The sequence below is a fragment of the Rhinolophus ferrumequinum genome, chromosome 11, assembly GCF_004115265.2.
Source record: "Rhinolophus ferrumequinum isolate MPI-CBG mRhiFer1 chromosome 11, mRhiFer1_v1.p, whole genome shotgun sequence".
NCBI classification, from domain to species: Eukaryota; Metazoa; Chordata; class Mammalia; order Chiroptera; family Rhinolophidae; genus Rhinolophus; species Rhinolophus ferrumequinum.
The window spans coordinates 944,438-962,914 of NC_046294.1; the positions used below are offsets into that span (position 1 = coordinate 944,438).

Sequence of the window (18,477 nt, forward strand, 5' to 3'; positions counted from 1 at the left end):
AGTCCCGCCGCGAGCTGCCGTCCACAAAGGCCCACCGGCCGCGCTCCCGGAGTGGAGTCAGGGGCCGCGAGCAGCCAGGGCCTCCGGGCCTGTGCAGTGGCAGCTCTCTGGTTCCATGCTGTGGGTGGAGGCAGGGACGGCCCGTCGGGAACGCACACACAGGGACGCTGGGAACTGCAATGAATTGTTTAACCAAGTGGGCAAGAACAAGAGGACACTGTCTGGTGTTGCTTTTTCACACTGGATGGGGAAGGAGGTGTTAGTTTCCTCAACTCTTTTTTGTATAACTGACCTACTTCACACAAGTCGCTCTGCCTGTTTTCAGAGAAAAGGGACGGAAGGGTTTGGGGAACTGGAAGGCCCACAGCAGCCATCCTCTCGGGTGCACCGTCCTGGGTGCCCAGACAGCACCTGCCCCCTCCCCACTTCTGGCCCCCAGGGCTCAGCCCAGGGCTCCCCACACTGGGCACCGTCCCCCAACGAGACCATCCCACATGGGACCCCAGCAATTCAAACCGCCAGCGGCAGCCGGCAGGCAGGCACGTCCCTGGAATGTGGAAAACGAACCCTTGCCTTGGGGGAGAGTCATTGTCCCCATTAATGGAAGTGGCTGGGAGTGAGCGGGAGAAGTGCTTCCTCATTGCAGACAGCCGGAAGTGCTGACCTCCTGACCACGTGGGGCCCAGCTCACGAGCTCAGAGAGAGGGGACAGCTAGAGCTGCCACACAAATAAAAGAGGCCTGGGACCAAGGAGAGGGTACTCGGAAGCCCTTGCAGAGTGAGCAGCAAGGAGAGACAGACGGGAGGGAGGGTCTGGCTGTGGCGACTCCAGCTCTGGGCAGGTTTTCTGCCGTGAGAGCCCCTGGCAGAGGGCCTGAAACAGCCTCCGGAGGCCGGAGGTCCCCGTTCCACCTGGTGGGACAGAGGACCCCAGCGCCCCTGCAGGCCAGGTCCACTAAGGCAGGGACGTGTGCTGAGGCTCCGTGTGGGCCGGGTACCCTGGGCGTGTCCTGGGTGGGGTACAAAGAGCCTGTGAGCTTTCCTGAGCCTCCCCCCAGGCCAGCAGCCCTGTGTGCTCCAGGGGGAATGACAGACAGGCACTGACCGCCTGGAACCCCCGACTCCTGGGCCTTGGCACCCCCACCCTGTTCCTACTGGCCTCTGCTGCCCCGGGTGACACCGTGTGGGGGTGATGCCACGCCTGATGGTAACACCATGTTCGGGGTGACACCTGCGTGACTCCACAGAACTGCCCTCCGGCACGCTCCGCTGCCTTCCCAGGGGTTCGCTCACTCGAACCTAAACGTCCCCATTTTATGGAGGAACCTGAGGCACAGATGGAGAGGAAATTCAGACCCCACACAGGTGGCCGGCTCCAGAGTCTCTGCTTCTAATCAACCCCCATCCCCACTGCCCCCAAGGAGGGGACAGGAGCATTTCAAAGGGAAGGAAGCTTGTTCCTAGGCTGGGCCAGGGCTCGGCTGTCCCCAGAGAAGAGCAGGCCCTCGGGGGCCCTATCCCAGCAGTCGTGCAGCTGGCTCAGGGGCACATCAGCTCCAGCTCCCGCGGGCAAGCATCGCCTGCTTCCCTCCCACCCCAGCGGCAGAGGGAGATCAGGAAAGGCGAGAGCCTGAGTCCAGCATGGTGCCAGCGGCCAGCAACACACCTCACGGCAAAGAGAAGACAGGCTCCTATGCGCCACCGGCGGTGACGGCTGTGCCCCGTCCAAGCCTCACCTTGGCACTGGCATCTGAGCGGGGCCAGGTCTGCTGGGGTGAGACCTGCCGGGACTCGGAGAAGCAGAGCGGGGCTCGGGCTTCCTGGCCCTGCACACCTCGCCCTGCACGCCTCGCACACTCACCTGACAGCCCTGTGCCGCGAGGCCGAGGCTGTCAGAACCCTCCCGCGGGGCAGGCAGAAGACCTGCAGGTCAGGCTGGAGGTCCAGTGCCCGCCGAGGCCCAGCCAGCAGAGTGCTACGGAAACGCACGGACACTGGAAAGCAGGGCTGGTCAGGCAGAAAGTCAGTGCACAGGGAGGAGGGAGGCGGGCTGCACCCTGCACTGGGGCCAGGGGCCAAGACTTTCGCACAAGTTCAGAAGCACCACCAAACTGTTCTGTTTCAAGTTCAAGTCAAGCCAAACCCCAAACAATCAAAGCGGCTGTTGGAACCTGCCTAGTCATCCGGCCTGGCCCCCGGCCACCGCTGACCCAAGAGGGCAGAGGCGCCCAGGCACATGGCCGCCACCTCTGACACGTCTTCCCTCCTGCCCCCACCCGGTATCTGCCAGGCACGTGCCCGCCGGCTCAGGCACCGGCCAGGTGGCCCAGTGGTGGAAGGCTGGCCGACCCCTGGGGTCAAGAGCACCCCTCTGTTGAATGCAGCAAAACCCGCACGCTGTCCAGAGATGGGGCCCCAGCACCTGGCCCCCCAAGGCCCAGGCGAGGACAGACGTAGTCACAAACGCAGCACAGGGAGGTCCGGTGCTCATAACTCCCCCGTGAGGCACATGGGCTCAGGGGGAGGACGGGTGACGCTCTGTCTCTCCACCCAGGCAGGCCGTCCAGGCTGCCTACGAAAAGGGCAGTGTGTGTCCTGCCAACCTGTCCCGCCCTCCCTGCTGGTATAAAGTCCTCGGCTGCAAGATTTAGCTCAGGCTCAGTCCACAGGAAGGCGGCTGGGAGCCCACATGGGAGGGAGCAGTGCCTGGCGGGACACAGCGCCCACACCGCCCACGGGGCCTGCGGAGACTCGGGGCCGGGAGACCTCGGCCCCCGTGCCCAGTGCCACCTCCCCATACGGACCTGGCCACCCCCAAGTCCTCTAGCAGACACACTGGGAATCTCTTTTCCCCCAAAAAAACACTGAAATCGAAGTAAGAAAACAGCCTTGCACTAAAAAAAAAAAACGCAAGGGAGAAATAAAGGGCAGAGTGCCACTACGCTGTATGAGGGTAGTGGGGACGTTTCAGGGGAGGGGAGGGGGGACCCCGAGAGGCACAGGCTGAGGAATGCACGGGAGCGGGAGGCCTCCCCACCCCTCGGCCCTTCCCGCTCTGCTCTGCGGACCCATGGCAGGAGTGCTCCCTGGGTCACAGGGCCCCAGACTGTCGCCTCACACATGCCACCATCTGGTCTGGGGGTGTCCCCGTGCCCGGTGCACGTGGACAGGTGTGCACGCACACACACACAAAGCCAGCGCCCCTGGGCTATGGCACCACAAGGGCGGGAGGGTCAGAGGCCACCCGAGAGCCCTGCCCCGAGAGCTTTGCCCACAGCCACCCTGCTGGGTCGGCCTGGCCTCTGGCTTCCTGCTGTGGCATCGGGTCTGGTGGGGCCTGTCCCTGGTTGTTGTGTTGGGGGAAGAGGACACAGCAGGTCACCCACGAGAAAACTGAGGCGGTGGCCGCCCGGCAGTGCTGGGAGAAGGGACTCCGACCCCCCTGCTGGCCAGGGTGAGAGGGCACATTCTCCGCTAATTGGAAATGCTGTTTTCTCCTCTGAAGCAAAAGGGAGGCATGAGATGTGGGAACGCCTGAAAGGGAGAGGAATGCCAAGATGCCAGGCTCATCCTTCAGATTCCTGGAGGGGAGGCCCAGCTGGCAGAGGGCTCGGCGCTCAGGCCCAGAGTGGCCTCGCGACAGGACGCTCGCCAGCCAGGGGTGCGTGTGGGGGGACGGGACGCAGAGGCCCAGGCAGGAGCCTGTCTTCTGACCCCCCACCCTGCTGCTCCTGGACACGAGTCCCGCCAGGCCCCCGATGGCTGCGCTGCTGGCACACGCCCTGGTCCTCGAACGGCTCTTCCTCAAATCCAGGCCTGTTTGCTGTCATTTCATGGCTCAAGGTCCCCCAAGGCCCTGTCGTGCTCTGAAGGCTCTCCAGGGCCTTCGGGGGATCCGTGCCCCTGCCCAGCTCTCAGCCTGGCCTTGGGAGGGGGCACAGCCCCCGCAGAACTCCGCCTTGCTGTGTCCCGGGGCCCCAGAAGCCGGCCCTTCCCTCCTTCCTGCAAGTCTCTACCCAAATATCACCTGAGACTCCCCTGGCACCCCCCTTGCCCTGCTGCATGGACATGAGTTCAGTGGGCGCGGGAAACGGGCCTATCGGCCTCAGGGTCCCCGACAGGGCCCAGCGGTGGGATGCGTTTCTGAACGAGCACAGTCCTGACGCAGGAAGGAGTGTGCGTGCAGGTCAGTAAGGAAAAAGATGACCACTCTGCCCCCCGAGGTAAGCAATAAAGGCAAGAAAACACCACGCACGAGAGAAAAAAACCTACGAGTGGTAGAAGGGGAGATGGTCTCCCCGCCCCAAGAGCAACCCCCTGAAGACAAGACGACCGTTGGCTTCCTTGACGGGAGGGCATGGCCACTGCTGGAGGCTCGGCCACCCTGCCCACCCTGCCCACCCACAGGCCGCCAGCGCAGTGTGCTGGGTCGGAGGTTGTACTGCTAGAGACGGTCACAAACACGGAAACTCCGTGGGCGGTGCTCTCAATGGCTGAGAAGACGGCCTGGAGACGCCCGCCGGCGGCACCTGGCGCGCCAGCTGAGCTGCGCACGGTCCAGACGAGGTCCGCGGTGACAGCTCCCTTCACAGTGAAATACAGGACCAAGGGGAGCGTCCCTCCACTGCTCGGGGCTCTTCCCCAAATGGTCTCCAAGCCAGCGCTGCACGTGTCCTGAGGAGAACGAAAGGCACTGGAGCAGCAACGTGATGCGTCTACACCAAGGTCACCTGATCGCGTGCAACGTGGCCGCCTACAAACGGATGCTGGGAAGCAGCAGCAAATCTGGCCGATTGTGCTGAACTCCCCGAAACAGCACGGACTGACGGGGTGGTGGGGCGTCGCACTGGCAGGGGTGGCCCGGTGGGGGCCACGGAGCTCCCCGTGCCCCACCACATTTCCTGGAGACACTTCCGGAAAGGGGGTCACTTCAGTCTGCGCATGAGCAAGGCTCATATGTGTTCCACCCTCACAGGAACTGCTGGGGCTGCTGTGACGTCCCCGGCGGGGTCCTTTTCTGCCGGCAGCGGTGTGAGGACGGCTTTAGTTTCTGGGTTGGAGTTTGTATCGGGGTTGCTGTTGTTTGGATCCTGGCTCTGGAAGGTCCTGGAGTCCTTCCTCTACGCCTGCTGTCCTGTCATGTCCCGTGGTGCCCCGGGAATGCTCAGTGGGTAGGGCACTTGTGAGAGCTTCAATCTGAACACCCGCCTGAGCCCGACACCCCGCTCCTGCTTCCGGCGCGCTCCAGACTCCCCACGCAGCAGCCTCTGCCCCGAGGCTCTGCCCTCACCCACAGCCGAGTCTACACCGACTTCCCGTTCTGCTCCTGGGGAAAGGCGCCCATTTCACCTCCGGCCCCTCCTCAGGTTTCCAATTTGCTTCCATTTCTCATTCCCCCACGTTCTCTAACTCTCTGGATGTCCCTCCTTTGGAGAACCTACTGTTCTTTTTGGGGTGCTACACAGTCTCACGTCGCTGAGGAAACTGACGACAGCTGTTTCGTTCGCTTGTTCAGAGCTGCGCCCTCCTTTCCGACTGCTTTGCTCTGTCTTTCTCACTGCGGCGTCCCTCAAACACCTGGCGAGCCCCAGCTGCCCCCTCATACTTAGGAGTAGGTACTGAAGGGCTCCCTGGCAGCTGACAAGGAGGATGTGCCCCCCGCCCCAACCCGCACTGTGTCTGCGGGTTTTCCTCTTGGGCTGTTCGACTCCCAGTCTTCGCCTGGGTGTGGGCCGCGGCCCTTGGGTCCCGGGGACTGAGAGTGGGGAGGGGAGCGCAGCGCCGAGGTGCTGGGAGTGGGATGCTGCGTTGCCCCCGGGGCAGACGGGACAGGGGTGTCTAGCGGCTCCTTCAACACACCTGCAGACCCCCAGCGAGCTCCTTCCGAGGCCTTGGAGAGACAGGCTCCCCCTGCCGGCCCAGGCGCACCTTTCCTGAGTCTGCGCCCCACTCGACCAAAGGACTTCCGACCTCCAACCTCCGAAACCTGCCTGCTGCTGCCCCGCCCCACTCTCTGCCCCTGGGGGTTCCCCGCCCCCTGCCATAATTCCCTCAGCTCTCATTTCAGTGGGGCTGGGAGGGAGCAGGAATGGCCAGACGTCCAGAACATGGATTCAAGCAGCGGAACCACGGGCAACCCGAGATGTGGGCTCACGGCCCCCCTTCCCTTTCCTAAGGCCTCACCCACGGCTACCAACCGATGCCCCCCGCCCCCGTGTGAGTGGTGACTGACTGGGGAGACAGCGGAGCTGGGCCCCCGGCAGCCTGGCTGCTGGGCCTGTGTAGGAGCCGGGCTGTCTAGCACGTGTAGGAGCCACGGGCGGCGTCGGGAGCTCTGCTCAGGGGGCCCCCACCCAGCTCCAGTGGGCTCCTGGAGGGCAGCTGCACTGCACTGGGGGTCCGGCTGGCGTCCTGAGCCTCCGCCATGTGCCCCAGCCCTTGCACCACTCCCGGGCCAGCTGCCCAGCACAGCCCCTCCCTGCAGCCCTGGCTCCGCCGTCAAACGCCAACAGTCGGAAAGCCACGGCCTTGACCCAACCCTGAGGGTCAGTGTCCAAGGCCATGGGTGACACCTGAGTCCCAGCCTACCTTCTGTGTCCAGGGATGTGCTCAGAGGCCAAGAACAAAGCACTGGACTCTCCACCCGGAGCCCAGCCACGGCTGCTCACAGCCTTCTCTCTGCACAGGAAGGCTGGAGCACGGGCACAGGCCGCCCAGAAAAGGCCCGTGACGCACACGGCAGCTGTGTGTGTGGGACCCACCAGCACCCCCCAAGCCTGCCCTCAGGTGAAACTCCGCAACCACCTGGAGAAGGCTTGTGTGGCTCAGAGAGGTCCTATCCCCTCTGAGGGGCCACAGCCAAGGGCCCCGGTCCCAGCAGTGACCCAGGTCCCAGGGCGCCGGGGCAGGCCAGGCATTTCCATGTGTGGAATGTGAGACACACACAGGCGTGGGCGGGAACCCCAAGGGCACGCTCTGCACTCACACTGCACACGCACACCTGGGCCGGCCTGGCCCTGCAGCCTTGAGGGGCACTGGGTTTGTCCCTCTTTCCTCCTGCGAGGCCTGGTCTGGACCCGCGTGCTGCACCCTCACACTCCTCCTCGGCCCTCCGGGAACTGTGGCAGGTGTGTCTGCCTGCGAGCCCTGTGGGGCGGTCCTAAGGAGAGTGGCGGCATGGGGCACCAGACACCCCAAGGCCGTCGCGGGAGTGCTCAGTGGACTCGGGGCGGAGGGCAGGCACCAGCCTCCCGGCCTCAGGACCCCGGCCAGCTACCTGACCTCTCGGCCTCGCTTGCCCGTCTGAAATGGGGATGCTGAGCTCCAGTCCAGTGTGTCCAAGGGAGCAGAGGACCGCAGCACTCGTGCGGGGACCCAGCACCAGCTCCTGGACCCCTGCGGCACAGGAAGGTCAGTCAGCTGCTCCAGAGGGAGCAGCAGTGCACTCTGCAGGCCTCGGAGCACACGACAAGCAGACGCCTCCAGAAAGCGCGCCTGTGGGCAGCCACGGGCACGTCAAACCTGCCTGCTGGGCAGTGGTAACAACAGTGCAAACAGAAGGTGCAGAGCACTGGCTGCCTTCACAGCCTCGCCGTGTCTGTGACAGTCCCCCTTCTGTCACCCCTACGGAAGTAAGTGCATCTGCGTGCTGAGTGCAGCTGAAGGAACGAGTAAGAAACACCCCTTGGTCAGCATGGACCACGTGAGTCTGAGCACAGCACCCTGAGCCGGTCACGGGCGGCCCACAGCGGGGACGTCCTGGGGGAGAAGGGAACGCACATGTAACAGCGGCTCTGCCCCACTGACAGAGACACGTGGACGGCAGCAGCAGTCACGTTACACGGTCAAAAGGAGGACCATGAAAACGGGCAGCCGCAGCCAGGGCCGGCCCTTGGCCAGCCAGCAGGCACAGGACAAGGGAAAGTAGTGACAAAATGTATCAAGCAGCAGAGGGCCACCGGGATTCCCCTGGTAAGAAACAAAAAGTGGCCAAGACAGAGGGGGATGGCCCTGCAACGCTGTTTCCAAGCAGCACACGATGAAAGCAACCGAGCCACACGTTCCAGGCTCACCGGGCAGCTCCCCACGTGAAGGAGCCCCGTCCCCACCGGCAGGGGAGAGGCCGGCAGGAGGGTCCAGCAGGATCAGAATAGAGAACCACCCACTTTTGTTTCAAAGAAAGAAACAAAAACAAGAGAGAACATGCATGTCTGGGTCTAGAGGCGCATGTGTCCCCCAAAGGGAAGTACGCGGGGGTGGAGAAGGGGGAGGTGACGCAGGCATCGCTTTACTTTTGTCTCTTTATACAATGACAAGAACTCCATACAAACAACGCTCAGAACCACAGCGTGAGGACGCCCTACCCCACGCCTCTGGTGGCTTCCTCTTCAGTGTGGCCCCCAAGTCCAGCAAGAGAAAATGCAAAGGACGCTGGGAAAAAACAAGGCGCCTGAGGGAGCCTGGCAGGGGCGCGAACCCAACAAGCCACTCTCCGCCCTTTAGAGCCAAGCTTCTGGAAAGCGCTGTCCTCACTCACTGGCTGCATGTCCCGGCCTTGGGCACACCCGCCCCTCTAGCCCACCACCCCACACCACAGCTCTTTGCCAAGGTCGCCTGGTGAGCGCAGGGGCATGTCCAGCAGACCACGCGGGCCTCCCTGGTCAGCACGGGGTCCCGGGCCCTCCCTCCGCGGGGCTCGGGGCCGGCCCACTCAGCGCACACCTCGCATCCCGGCTCCACCAGGAGCCTCACAGCAGCCACGCGCAGTGCCCGAAACCCCAGCAGGACCCCAGGCCGGCATCGGGTCACGCCTCCGTCCCTGCTCACTCACGTCCACGCCGGGCAGCATCTCCCCACGTCCTCCCCACTGCGAAGCCCGTTGCCAATTCCCTCACTTGTTTCTCGAATCCGACCTGGAGGGGGGCTGGTGTGGTGGGGCCAGACTGAACTCAGGCAGCTCGCGACCGCTCCCTGCCCCGGTTCTGTCCCCAGGACACGGTCACGCTGAGCACCTTCGGTGGCGCGCAGGCAGGTGGGGCAGTCGGAGCTCAGCGTGCGGCCACATGATGCCAGCGTGCACCTCGGTCACCCCGAGCTGGCGCTGTGTGCTAACTCGCCCCTCACAGGCGTCTTCGGAAAGCACAGCTGGTCCCACTGAGCCCCGAAGCCCTCCACGTGCACTGAAAACACCCGCCCCCCACACCCTGAGCTCATGGGCTACATCTACTCAGGTCGCCCCTTCTGGCTCACCCTGCACCATGGCCTCCACTTGTCCTTCACCGGGAAGGTCTCATCTGGTACTGGCCAGGCTGTGACGAAGCCCAGGTCCCAAGCTCGCCTTGCAGGAGCCACGTCCATGCCCCCACCTGCGGGAGCCCCGACTCAGCGCCGAGGCCCCAGCGCTGGCGTGCAGACCAGTGGGCTCGGTGGGGAAGAGACGAGCGTGACGGTCTGGCCGCACCTGCAGGCGAGGGCACAGCCGAGGGCCGCACAGCCCAGGGCCCTCGGCTCAGCCACCTGCACTGCAATGAGCAGCGCCAACACTGCGCTCGGCGCTGCTCCGGTGCCAGGCACAGGGCGAGCTCACGCCATGCCATGCCACACAGCCTGATACCTGCCTCCAGGACAGGCATCTCTGAGGACAGGGACAGAGAACTCAGTACAGCGGTACCTTGGTTTTCGAACGTAATCCGTTCCAGAAGACCGTTCGAGTTCTGAAATGTTCGAAAACCGAGGCAACGGTTTCCCCATAGAAAGTAACGCAAAATGGATTAATCCGTTCCAGACCTTGAAAATCAATGCCTGAAACTGCAAATTTAGCATGAATTTTACTATCTAATGATACCATAGATCCATAAAATTTACGGCGTTCGTAAACTGAAACGTTTGTTGACGGAGACGTTCGAAAACCGAGGTCCCACTGTATCTCCCTCCAAGTCAGGACATGCGATAGAGGGAAGAGCCCTGGGGGAAGGGGCAGCCTGACCAGGCGGGGAGGGAGTTTACTGGAAGCGGGAGGTCAGGGACGACCTCTCTGGGGACGGAACATCCATTCTGAGACTGAGCCATGTGGAGGGACAAAGATATGGAGGAAATGGCAAGTGCAAAGGCCCTGGGGCACAAAGGAGCCTGCCCCGCAGACCAGCAGGTGGCCAGAAGACTGCAGCCGGGCAGGCGGGGGCCACGGGGCAGAAGAGAGGTGGCAAGGGCCTGAGAGTCCGGGGACACAGCCTGGCGTGGGGGTCTGGTGCAGAGAAACGTCCTGGGGCGCTGTGGCCCATCTGCTGCTACAGAAGCCGGCTCTGCTCTGCTGTGGGGCACCAGTCAGGAAGCCACGGAGGGGCCCGGAAGCAGGTGCCACAGGCTCACGAGGCTCAGTGTGTGGCCAGAACCCGGCGGACGTGGTGTTTGGGAGGTGGTGCTGACCAGCGCTGGGCTTGAAGGCGGTTCGCAGCTGCAGCTGGCCAGGCGAGGGCAGCGCTCCGAGGAGGCCTGCCGGGCACGTGAGCTGAGGAAGCGAGGGGCTCACTGAAGACCTGCCACACGGGACGGGGGTGCGTGGGGGGACGGGAGGGAGCTCCGGACGCGTGGGCAGCTGTACTCAAGGGAGCAGTTCCGGCCGGGGCTCAGGCTCACAGCGGGAAGACGAGGACCAGCAAAGGTACCCAGGGCACTCTCCGGGCCCGAAATGACACGTGTAGAAATGTCCCCTAGCGATTTGCTCCTGAGTGCCTGGGAGACGCACTGAGCAGCTCTAACTCTGTCGTCTGACAACCCCGAGAACAGCTGCAAGGTCTTCCTGTAGCTCACCGCTGAGACCTGCCACCCCAAGGGGCACGAGGACCCCATCCTGCTGCTCAGCCGTCCTCCATCGGGTTCCCCCACAGCACCCCCAGAGGACAGGCCTCGACCGCGCGGGCTGCACAGGCTGCTTCTCAGCCCGACCTGTGCCTCCACAGCGGGGCCGAGAAAGAGGGGCTGCCGCCGCCACTGCAGGACAGGTCGTGGTCCTGGCACCACGGCCACCCACACTGCAGCTGTTGCTGGGACCGCTCTGACCGCGGGTTGGACGTCTGGGCACCCAGGCCCCAGGGCCCCAGGGCAGGGAGGCTCCGAGCACCAGCCCCGAGTCCTCAGCTTCCAGGCAGTCTCCGGGGAAAGGCTCAGACAGGAGGAGGGATACGAGGCAGGACTTCCCTGTTCTGCAAAGGCCTTTCCTTGCTCATTTAAACTTGATGTTTGTGACAGAGATCACACCTGCACAAGCCATCTGAGGACCTCATTTCCTCAGAGGAAGGAGTCTCGGTTCTGACTCACTGCCATCTCAGCCTTCTGGGTCCCCCAGGAGCAGACGAAGTGAATGGCAGGAAGTACTGGGCCTGCCGAGCCCAGGGACGAGGTTTTATGATGAGGTCTGCAGAGGAGATGGGAGCTGCAACCAGACCTAGGAGGGGGGTCCAGAGAGCAGGGGGACATGGGGGAACCCCATCCCCAGGAAGGGGCAGAGAGAAAGAACTGGGAACCTGGGGACCCAACACGTGCACTCAAGTCGGGCCAAAGGCTGCCCTGGCAGAGTGGAAGCCCCAGTTCTGCCCTCTGCTCTCCAGACAGCAGAACCAGGGATGAGGTGAGAAGCCTAAGTATGGGCGCCCTGAGCACCAGGGACCCCAGCCCTGGGCTGAGGTTGTGCTGGGTTCACGCCCCTACTGACAGCACCAGCTCAGGACCAGGTGGGGGCCAACCAGCTGCATGGCACGGAAGTGGTACCCACTCTGCTTGGCAGGTGCACGGCCCACACACCACGCACACATATGTGCACACAACAAGCACACATCACACACATGCACAATCACGTACACACAGCACACACATGGACACAGCATGTACACGCACCACACGCACCACACATACTGCATGCACACTGCAGGCACACGCACACACCATGTACACACACAGTGCACACACCAGGCACACGCACACCCCACAGCACAGCAAGGGCCCTGTGAGGACGCCCCATCCCCAGGGCAGTTCCCCACCCTCTGTCTGTCTCCTCCTTTAAAGCACAACTTCCCCGTTTGTTAGGAAACATTTCTCAGTTGGTAAACCTGGATTTGCCACATTTTAAGCAGGTCTCCTTGCACGTGATTAATTCAAAATGTAATTTCTATTAGTATTAATAGAACAGTGTTTCCCAATCTGCAAGCTGGGCCCACTAGTGTGAGTTGTAAACCTGGTTGAGTGGGTCAGACCAATCTTTTGTTTTTAAACGAACTAGCGTGGGACAGAAACGATCAGTGCACGGCATAGGCCCCACATCGGTCGGCCTGTCAGTCGGCACACCACACACGTGTGCACGCGCACGCATGCCCGCATGCACACACGATGTACACACCACACCACACGTTCACACACACACAGTGTAAGATACATTTCTCACAATGGGTCACGATCACAAAGTTTTGGAGCTTCTGAGAGACTGTTCTGGAACAAACGCTGTCTCTGCCCCTTCATGTGGGACGGTCCAGGTGGGCACAGGGCCTGGGCAAGCCTGCCCACTGAGGGCTCTGCTGGAGGGTCCTAGCGATGCACCGACGGACAGAGATCATGTTTTGGAAACAACTGAAACATTGTCTCTAGTAGAGAGAATGTTCCAGGTGGACGAGAGCTGTGAGCACTTGGGTCGGCAACAGTCGGGAGACAGACTCGCTGATTCACAGAAATAGAAGCGAGGCCTGAAGCAGAGGCAGCGGCAGCGCTTCCCAAGCACCGCGCACGACGGGTGCTGCACGAATGTGCTACAAGGAGCCGTGAGCTGCCAGCGAGGGCCGCCTTGCAATCCGGCTCCGACAGTGAGTTGGTCACAGCTTTGCTGATGAACAGTCCTTCCAAAACACCCCTTACAGAGCTGACACCCCAACACCCCACAGCCCCAGCCTCTCTGCAGCCCAGGTGCCCCTGGGCCGCCTCCTGCTCCCGCTGCAGCCTGCACCGTCCACCATGGCTGCGTTTCCCACTCTGGAAAGCCTGCGGGTCCAGTGGGTTTCGGTGGTGACGAGTGAAGACACTGACGGAACGTGAAGCTCCAGCACCAGCTCGGGAGCCAGCCCCTTCCTCCCACGTCCCAGTTCCCTCTCCACAGCGCCTCAGGAAGCACGACCCTGCGTTCATTCGGGCGGCCCGGGCTCAGCGTCGGGCCTGGACCTGTCAATCTGTGTGCGGGCTCCTGGACGCAGCCTCCTGCTGTCTGAGCCCGGTCGCAGCTCCTGGACCCTCGGACCGGAGTCCCTGCCCAGGGTGATGCTACGGGACGTCCCCAGCCCACAATCAGAAATCCTGATGCCCCCAACGCAGGGCCCTGCCATCAGGTTAGGGAGCTGTGCCACCAACAGCCGCCCTGAGCCCACAAGGGGGAGAAACCAGACCACGGTCTCTGCGGAGAAAGGAGGACGCTGAGAAATGTGACAGCAGAGGGCGAGGGCCACCGACCCCGGCTCGCCAGCACCGGCCTCATCAGCCTGTCCCGAGAGCCCCTGTGACACAGCAGAGGGACATCCCGGGGTGGACCACTGCGTAACTGATGGACAACTGCCCAGGCTGCTGCGGCCAGTGGCCACCCTGCACAGAGCAGTGCCCGGTGGGCACTCGGAGCCCCCCCACTTGCAGGTGCACCACAGGCAAGCCAGGCCTGTGCGCCGTGAGGAGGCCACGAGCCGCGCAGGCTGGAAGGCCGAGCAGCCCGACTGACTGCGCCCAGGAAGCGGGCTGGGCGCTGCCGGCCTCCCGCCTGCGCGGCCTGGGCTCTCAGACGCCTGTGAGCGGCGCCTATTGGGCCCAGCACCAGGCCAGCCTCTGGGAGAGGACCACACGGTGCGGCTGCCACAGCCGTCGATGGACGAGGGACGGCAAACGGGCTTTCTGAACAGCAGGGGGCCCACCTGGGCGGCGAGGCGGCCACCTGGGAAAGGAGCCCAGACCAGATGGAGCGTGCAGGCCCAGGCCGACCCCGACACGCCCGGTCTGATGTCTGAGGGTGCGGGGCAGGCTGGTGGCCACTGGTCACCACAGTTCCTGTCCAGGTCGGAGCCTGGACAGCGGCCAAGGGACACGCTCTCCAACAGATGCATGGAGGACAGCAGAGGGGCTGCTCCAGCCCCATTTCTGTCTCTTCTGAAGACAACAGCAGACGGACCTCTTCTAGAGCGCGGAACTGAAAAAGCTATTTGAGGCCCCTCACCCAAAACAAAAACCCACATGGAAACTCATTTTACTTAAAAAGAGATCGACAAGGGGCCGGCCCGGTTAGAGCTCCATGCTCCTAACTCCGAGGCTGCCGGTTCAATTCCCACATGGGCCAGTGGGCTCTCAACCACAAGGTTGCCAGTTCAGTTCCTCGAGTCCCACAAGGGATGGTGGGCCCCACCCCCTGCAACTAAGATTGAACACGGCACCTTGAGCTGAGCTGCCGCTGAGCTCCCGGATGGCTCAGCTGGTTGGAGCGCGTTCTCTCAACCACAAGGTTGCCGGTTCAATTCCTCAACTCCCGCAAGGGATGGTGGGCTGCGCCCCCGCAACTAGCAACGGCAACTGGACCTGGAGCTGAGCTGCACCCTCCACAACTAAGATTGAAAGGACAACAGCTTGACTTGGAAAAAAGGCCTGGAAGTACACACTGTTCTCCAATAAAGTCCTGTTCCCCTTCCCCAATAAAATCTTAAAAAAAAAAAAAGATCAACAGAAAAGGGTGGTGAGTGAATGTGATTCAAAGTTATTAAAAGACTACAGAGCAAGAATGAAGAAATAAGACTTAGAAGCACTCTGCACAATGAGAGCATGCCAGAAAGACCTATTCCTGAAGATAAAACGTAACCCACGGTTTGCAAACTGTGTGAGCAGTTAGGAAAAGCAGCCACGGGAGCCGTGTTCATACCCAGAATTAGAGAGCTGGCAGCGAGGGACCGCGTCATGCAATCAGTGAGCAGTGGGACCCGCAGGGGGCGTGCTCAGGTGTCTGCAGACACCTCGTGTGACTGAGAGGCTTCGGAGGGCACAGCAAGGGGCACGGGCCCGCCCTGCATCGCACTACAGGCCATGCTGCGCTGGGTCCCTTCTCCAGAGTCCTGCGAGCGGGTACGGGACAAGCCGAGCGGGAAATGGGGGCGGTGTGGCTGAGAAGCTCAAGTCCAGCCTGTGGGAGACGGCTGTGAGGTGGCTAGCTGGAGGCCAAGCTCAGGCCACACTGCCACGGGAGGCAGCGTGCCTGCGAGTGCCATCTGTCCACTGACAAGGCCAGGAAACAAAGGCCAACCCAGAGCAATGGCACCCCGGTACCTGGGACGCGGCCTCTGAAAACCTTTTCCCACGACAGGAAACCAGAGCTCCAGTCTGGACTTCACTGTCACAGCAGAGAGCAGTGACACTAGCTGTCCGAGGTCACTAGGGTCACTGTCACCAGGATGGGAACCAGCCTGAATAAGCTCCCAGGGGACAAAGTGGGACACAGGTGAGCATCGATGAGAATGACAGCTGAAAAAGGCTCTAAGACCAAGCCTGTTGATCCAGAAGTACTAATGAGACACGGCTTTTAAACTGTCTCGGTCCCCGGGGGAAGACGCCAGGGAGTCAGCTCCCGAGTCCTGAGAGCTGGTCAGGAGCGAAGGCGTCAAGCCCTTACCCTGAGCTCCACGTCCCCGGGGAACAGAAGCTGAGAGGAGGAAGTCCCTCCCAGGAGCCTGTGGCCAGAGCCCTGCCCGCCAGGCGTCCGGACACCGCAAGTGGCCTTCATCAGTGCACCTGTCTACACCTCAGACAGGTGAGGGCTCCCACCCACTCCCGCCCTCCCACGCAATGAGAGCGCAGAGGGGAGAGGAAAGTGAAAGCGTGTGCCCAGCTCAGAGGGAGAGGGGAACACAGGAGGGCTGTACTTCTGAGAGCTCTGCGGGCCAGTCCAGAGGGACAGACAACGAGCTCCCCTCCTGCCCATGGCACGGCCAGAGCCTGGCATCACCTCGCAGTCGCCTCTTGTGGACAGAGAGCAGGCCGTGTGCAAGGACGCCGGGGTCACATCCCATCCATCGGCACTCCCTGGAGTGCAGAAGGAGGGGCCAGCTGCCCGTCATCTGTTCTGAGGGGGCCGAGGGTCTGTGTCCCTCTCCCGAGCGTCCTGACCCCAGGGCAGCGCCCTGTCACTGGCAGGTGGGTGAGCTGGAGGTGGCAAGGCCGCCGTGCCCTGAGCTGCTGCCACGCGTGGGCCCCCTTACAAAGCAGCCGCTCCAGTGCCCTCCACGTCCACAGCGGGCTGGGCTCCGTGCCCCCAGGAGGCAGGCTCCTCAGGCCGGCCTCAGGGCTGGGATCCGCTCACGACCACCACGCCAGGAGCCCCGTGCTTGGTGCCCAGCTCCTCGCCTCACGAGGGGCCTGGCAGACCTGGCCTGCCCGACGCTCCAGACCACAGGCACGTGTGGGAAGTGCCTTCTGGCCTCTCTGGGTGTCCAGCCAGAGGCTGCGCAAAGGCCACAGAGGGGGCTGCGGTGGCCCGAGCGCCGGGTTCTCTGCACCCACTGAGCACACGCCCCTAGGCACCTGTCCCTGGCCAGCCCGAGAGACCCTGGGACACAGAACGTAACCATAACTGCCCTGCCTCCAAAAGGACGGCCAGCAAGTGGGGCCGACAGAAGGGACAGCAGGAGCGGGACAGACGGGAGCAGGAGACGGGGTGGGAACGTGGCGCTCTGGGCAGCCTACGGCCACCCCAGTGGGGGGCGGGAACGCAGACTGACACTGACTGAGACGCTGGCCCCAGGACTGGGGGGACGCTACCACTGGGGACTGGCGAGAGTTCTAGAAATCTGAGGAGACCCCACGGGGCTTAGCGTGGGCCACGATAACAGAGCAGGTCTGTACACGGAGGTGCCCACGAGCCAGGTGTTCTCACCAGGTCGAGGTGGAAAAGGAAGCCCCCAGGAGCAGAGACAGTGTCCAGAAACTATCAACCGACTGGGTGCAGCCTGTGCACTGCACGGATGGCAGCATTTGCAACCTCACCATGGTGAGGGCTGACGGGCGTTTAACACAACCGTGCAGACGGGGCGGACACTGGATGTCCTTTCAGACAATCTGAAGCGACGTACTGCTGAAATCAGCAGAGACAAAAAGCAAGGATCTCCCTGCCTTCCTTCCGTTAACGGGCTGCTTTCCCGATCTCTCAGGAGAAGTCCAGCCTAGGACGCTCACTCCACGGGTGGATTTATCACGGACGACCTGCTGTCCACGCATCTTACTCTGCCTCTGACCCCTGAGCCAGCGCCAAACCCCTCCAATAAATGAACCAATCCCGCCCACGCACCGCAGCCCCATAAAGCCCAGAAGGGCGGTTCCGAGGGCTCCGGTGGGCAGACCGGGAGGCGTGGGGAGGGCGGCGCCCGGAGAGGGCAGGGAAGCTCCAGGCCCCTCCGCACACCTGGCCCCACGCACCTCGGCGTCTCGGCCCATGGCCGTCCTCAGTTACAGCCTCTTCCCATAAACCAGCGACCCAGTGAGGTTCCTGAGTTCTGGGAGCCGCCACAGCAAATGAATCGAACCCAAGGAGGCTCCTGCAACCTCCGATCTACAGCAGTCGGTCCGAAGCCCAGGCGCTGACGTGGACTTGGGGCGGGGGGTGTGGGACTGAGCCCTTTCCCTGCGGGATCGGACGCGGTCGCGGGTGGACCGTGTCAGCACTGAGTTCCGCTGCAGGACAACCCAGCTGGAGTCCGGAGAATTGCTTGATGGTGTGAGGGATGCCCTGACACACACACACCCAGGTCGCACCGGGGGCCAGAACCCAGATGAATCTGTCAAGAACGAGGCAGACTGGAGGCTCCCCAACACTCACAGCACAGGCTCCCCAGCAGCGGACCTCCGTGGGACAAAACGACAAGGACGTCCTTTGGGTAAAGTGGCCAGAGGGAGGTCACGGCTCCTGGAGGACCACAGAGCCAAGAAAGCGCTAAATCCACAGAAACTTTATGTACAGAAAACGTGCAAATTGAAGTAAATACCCGTGAATAAAACAATGACACTGGGGGTTCAAACGGAACTAGAAAGCACCTCCCAACTCCACAGCATAGCACAAAGGGCATGGCGAGAGCCGTCGTGGCCTTCAGACCCCGGGAAGGGAAGGCTCGGGTGCAGGCTTACGGTGACCGCCAAAAGTGCGTGCAGCCTCCAGGGCGGTGGAGGTACGAAGAAGGACTGAAAGCAGCAACAATACATTCCAATGGGGGGGCAGCACTGGGGGGTCCAGGCAGCACGAGCAGGAGAAGGACGCAGCTTAAAGTCAGCCACCACAGGACACACGGACCGTACCAGCCTACGAGGGCACACTGTTTCTGTGGGTTACGTGACAGCAGACACGAGGGACCTGTGGGGTGTGGGCCTCGACCTGCAGTGGCCGCTGGCCCCTCAAGCGGCCACATGGTGGGGCGCTCCTTCCTCTGGCGG

General features: G+C 62.6%; 1 protein-coding gene across 2 annotated transcripts in view; it reads right to left on the reverse strand.

Moving 5' to 3' along the window:
* Nucleotides 1–18,477, reverse strand: part of MOB2 (MOB kinase activator 2) — a 60,776-nt gene that overhangs the window by 22,160 nt on the left and 20,139 nt on the right. The window contains exon 1 of one of the 2 annotated variants that reach the window (XM_033121095.1): nucleotides 1,737–1,765. The exons of the other annotated variant lie outside the window; for it this stretch is intronic. Coding sequence (XP_032976986.1) covers nucleotides 1,737–1,750 — 14 coding nt within the window. The 5' untranslated portion in view covers nucleotides 1,751–1,765. Of the gene's footprint in view, nucleotides 1–1,736; nucleotides 1,766–18,477 lie in introns of those variants that run through there. 2 annotated transcript variants of the gene reach the window in all.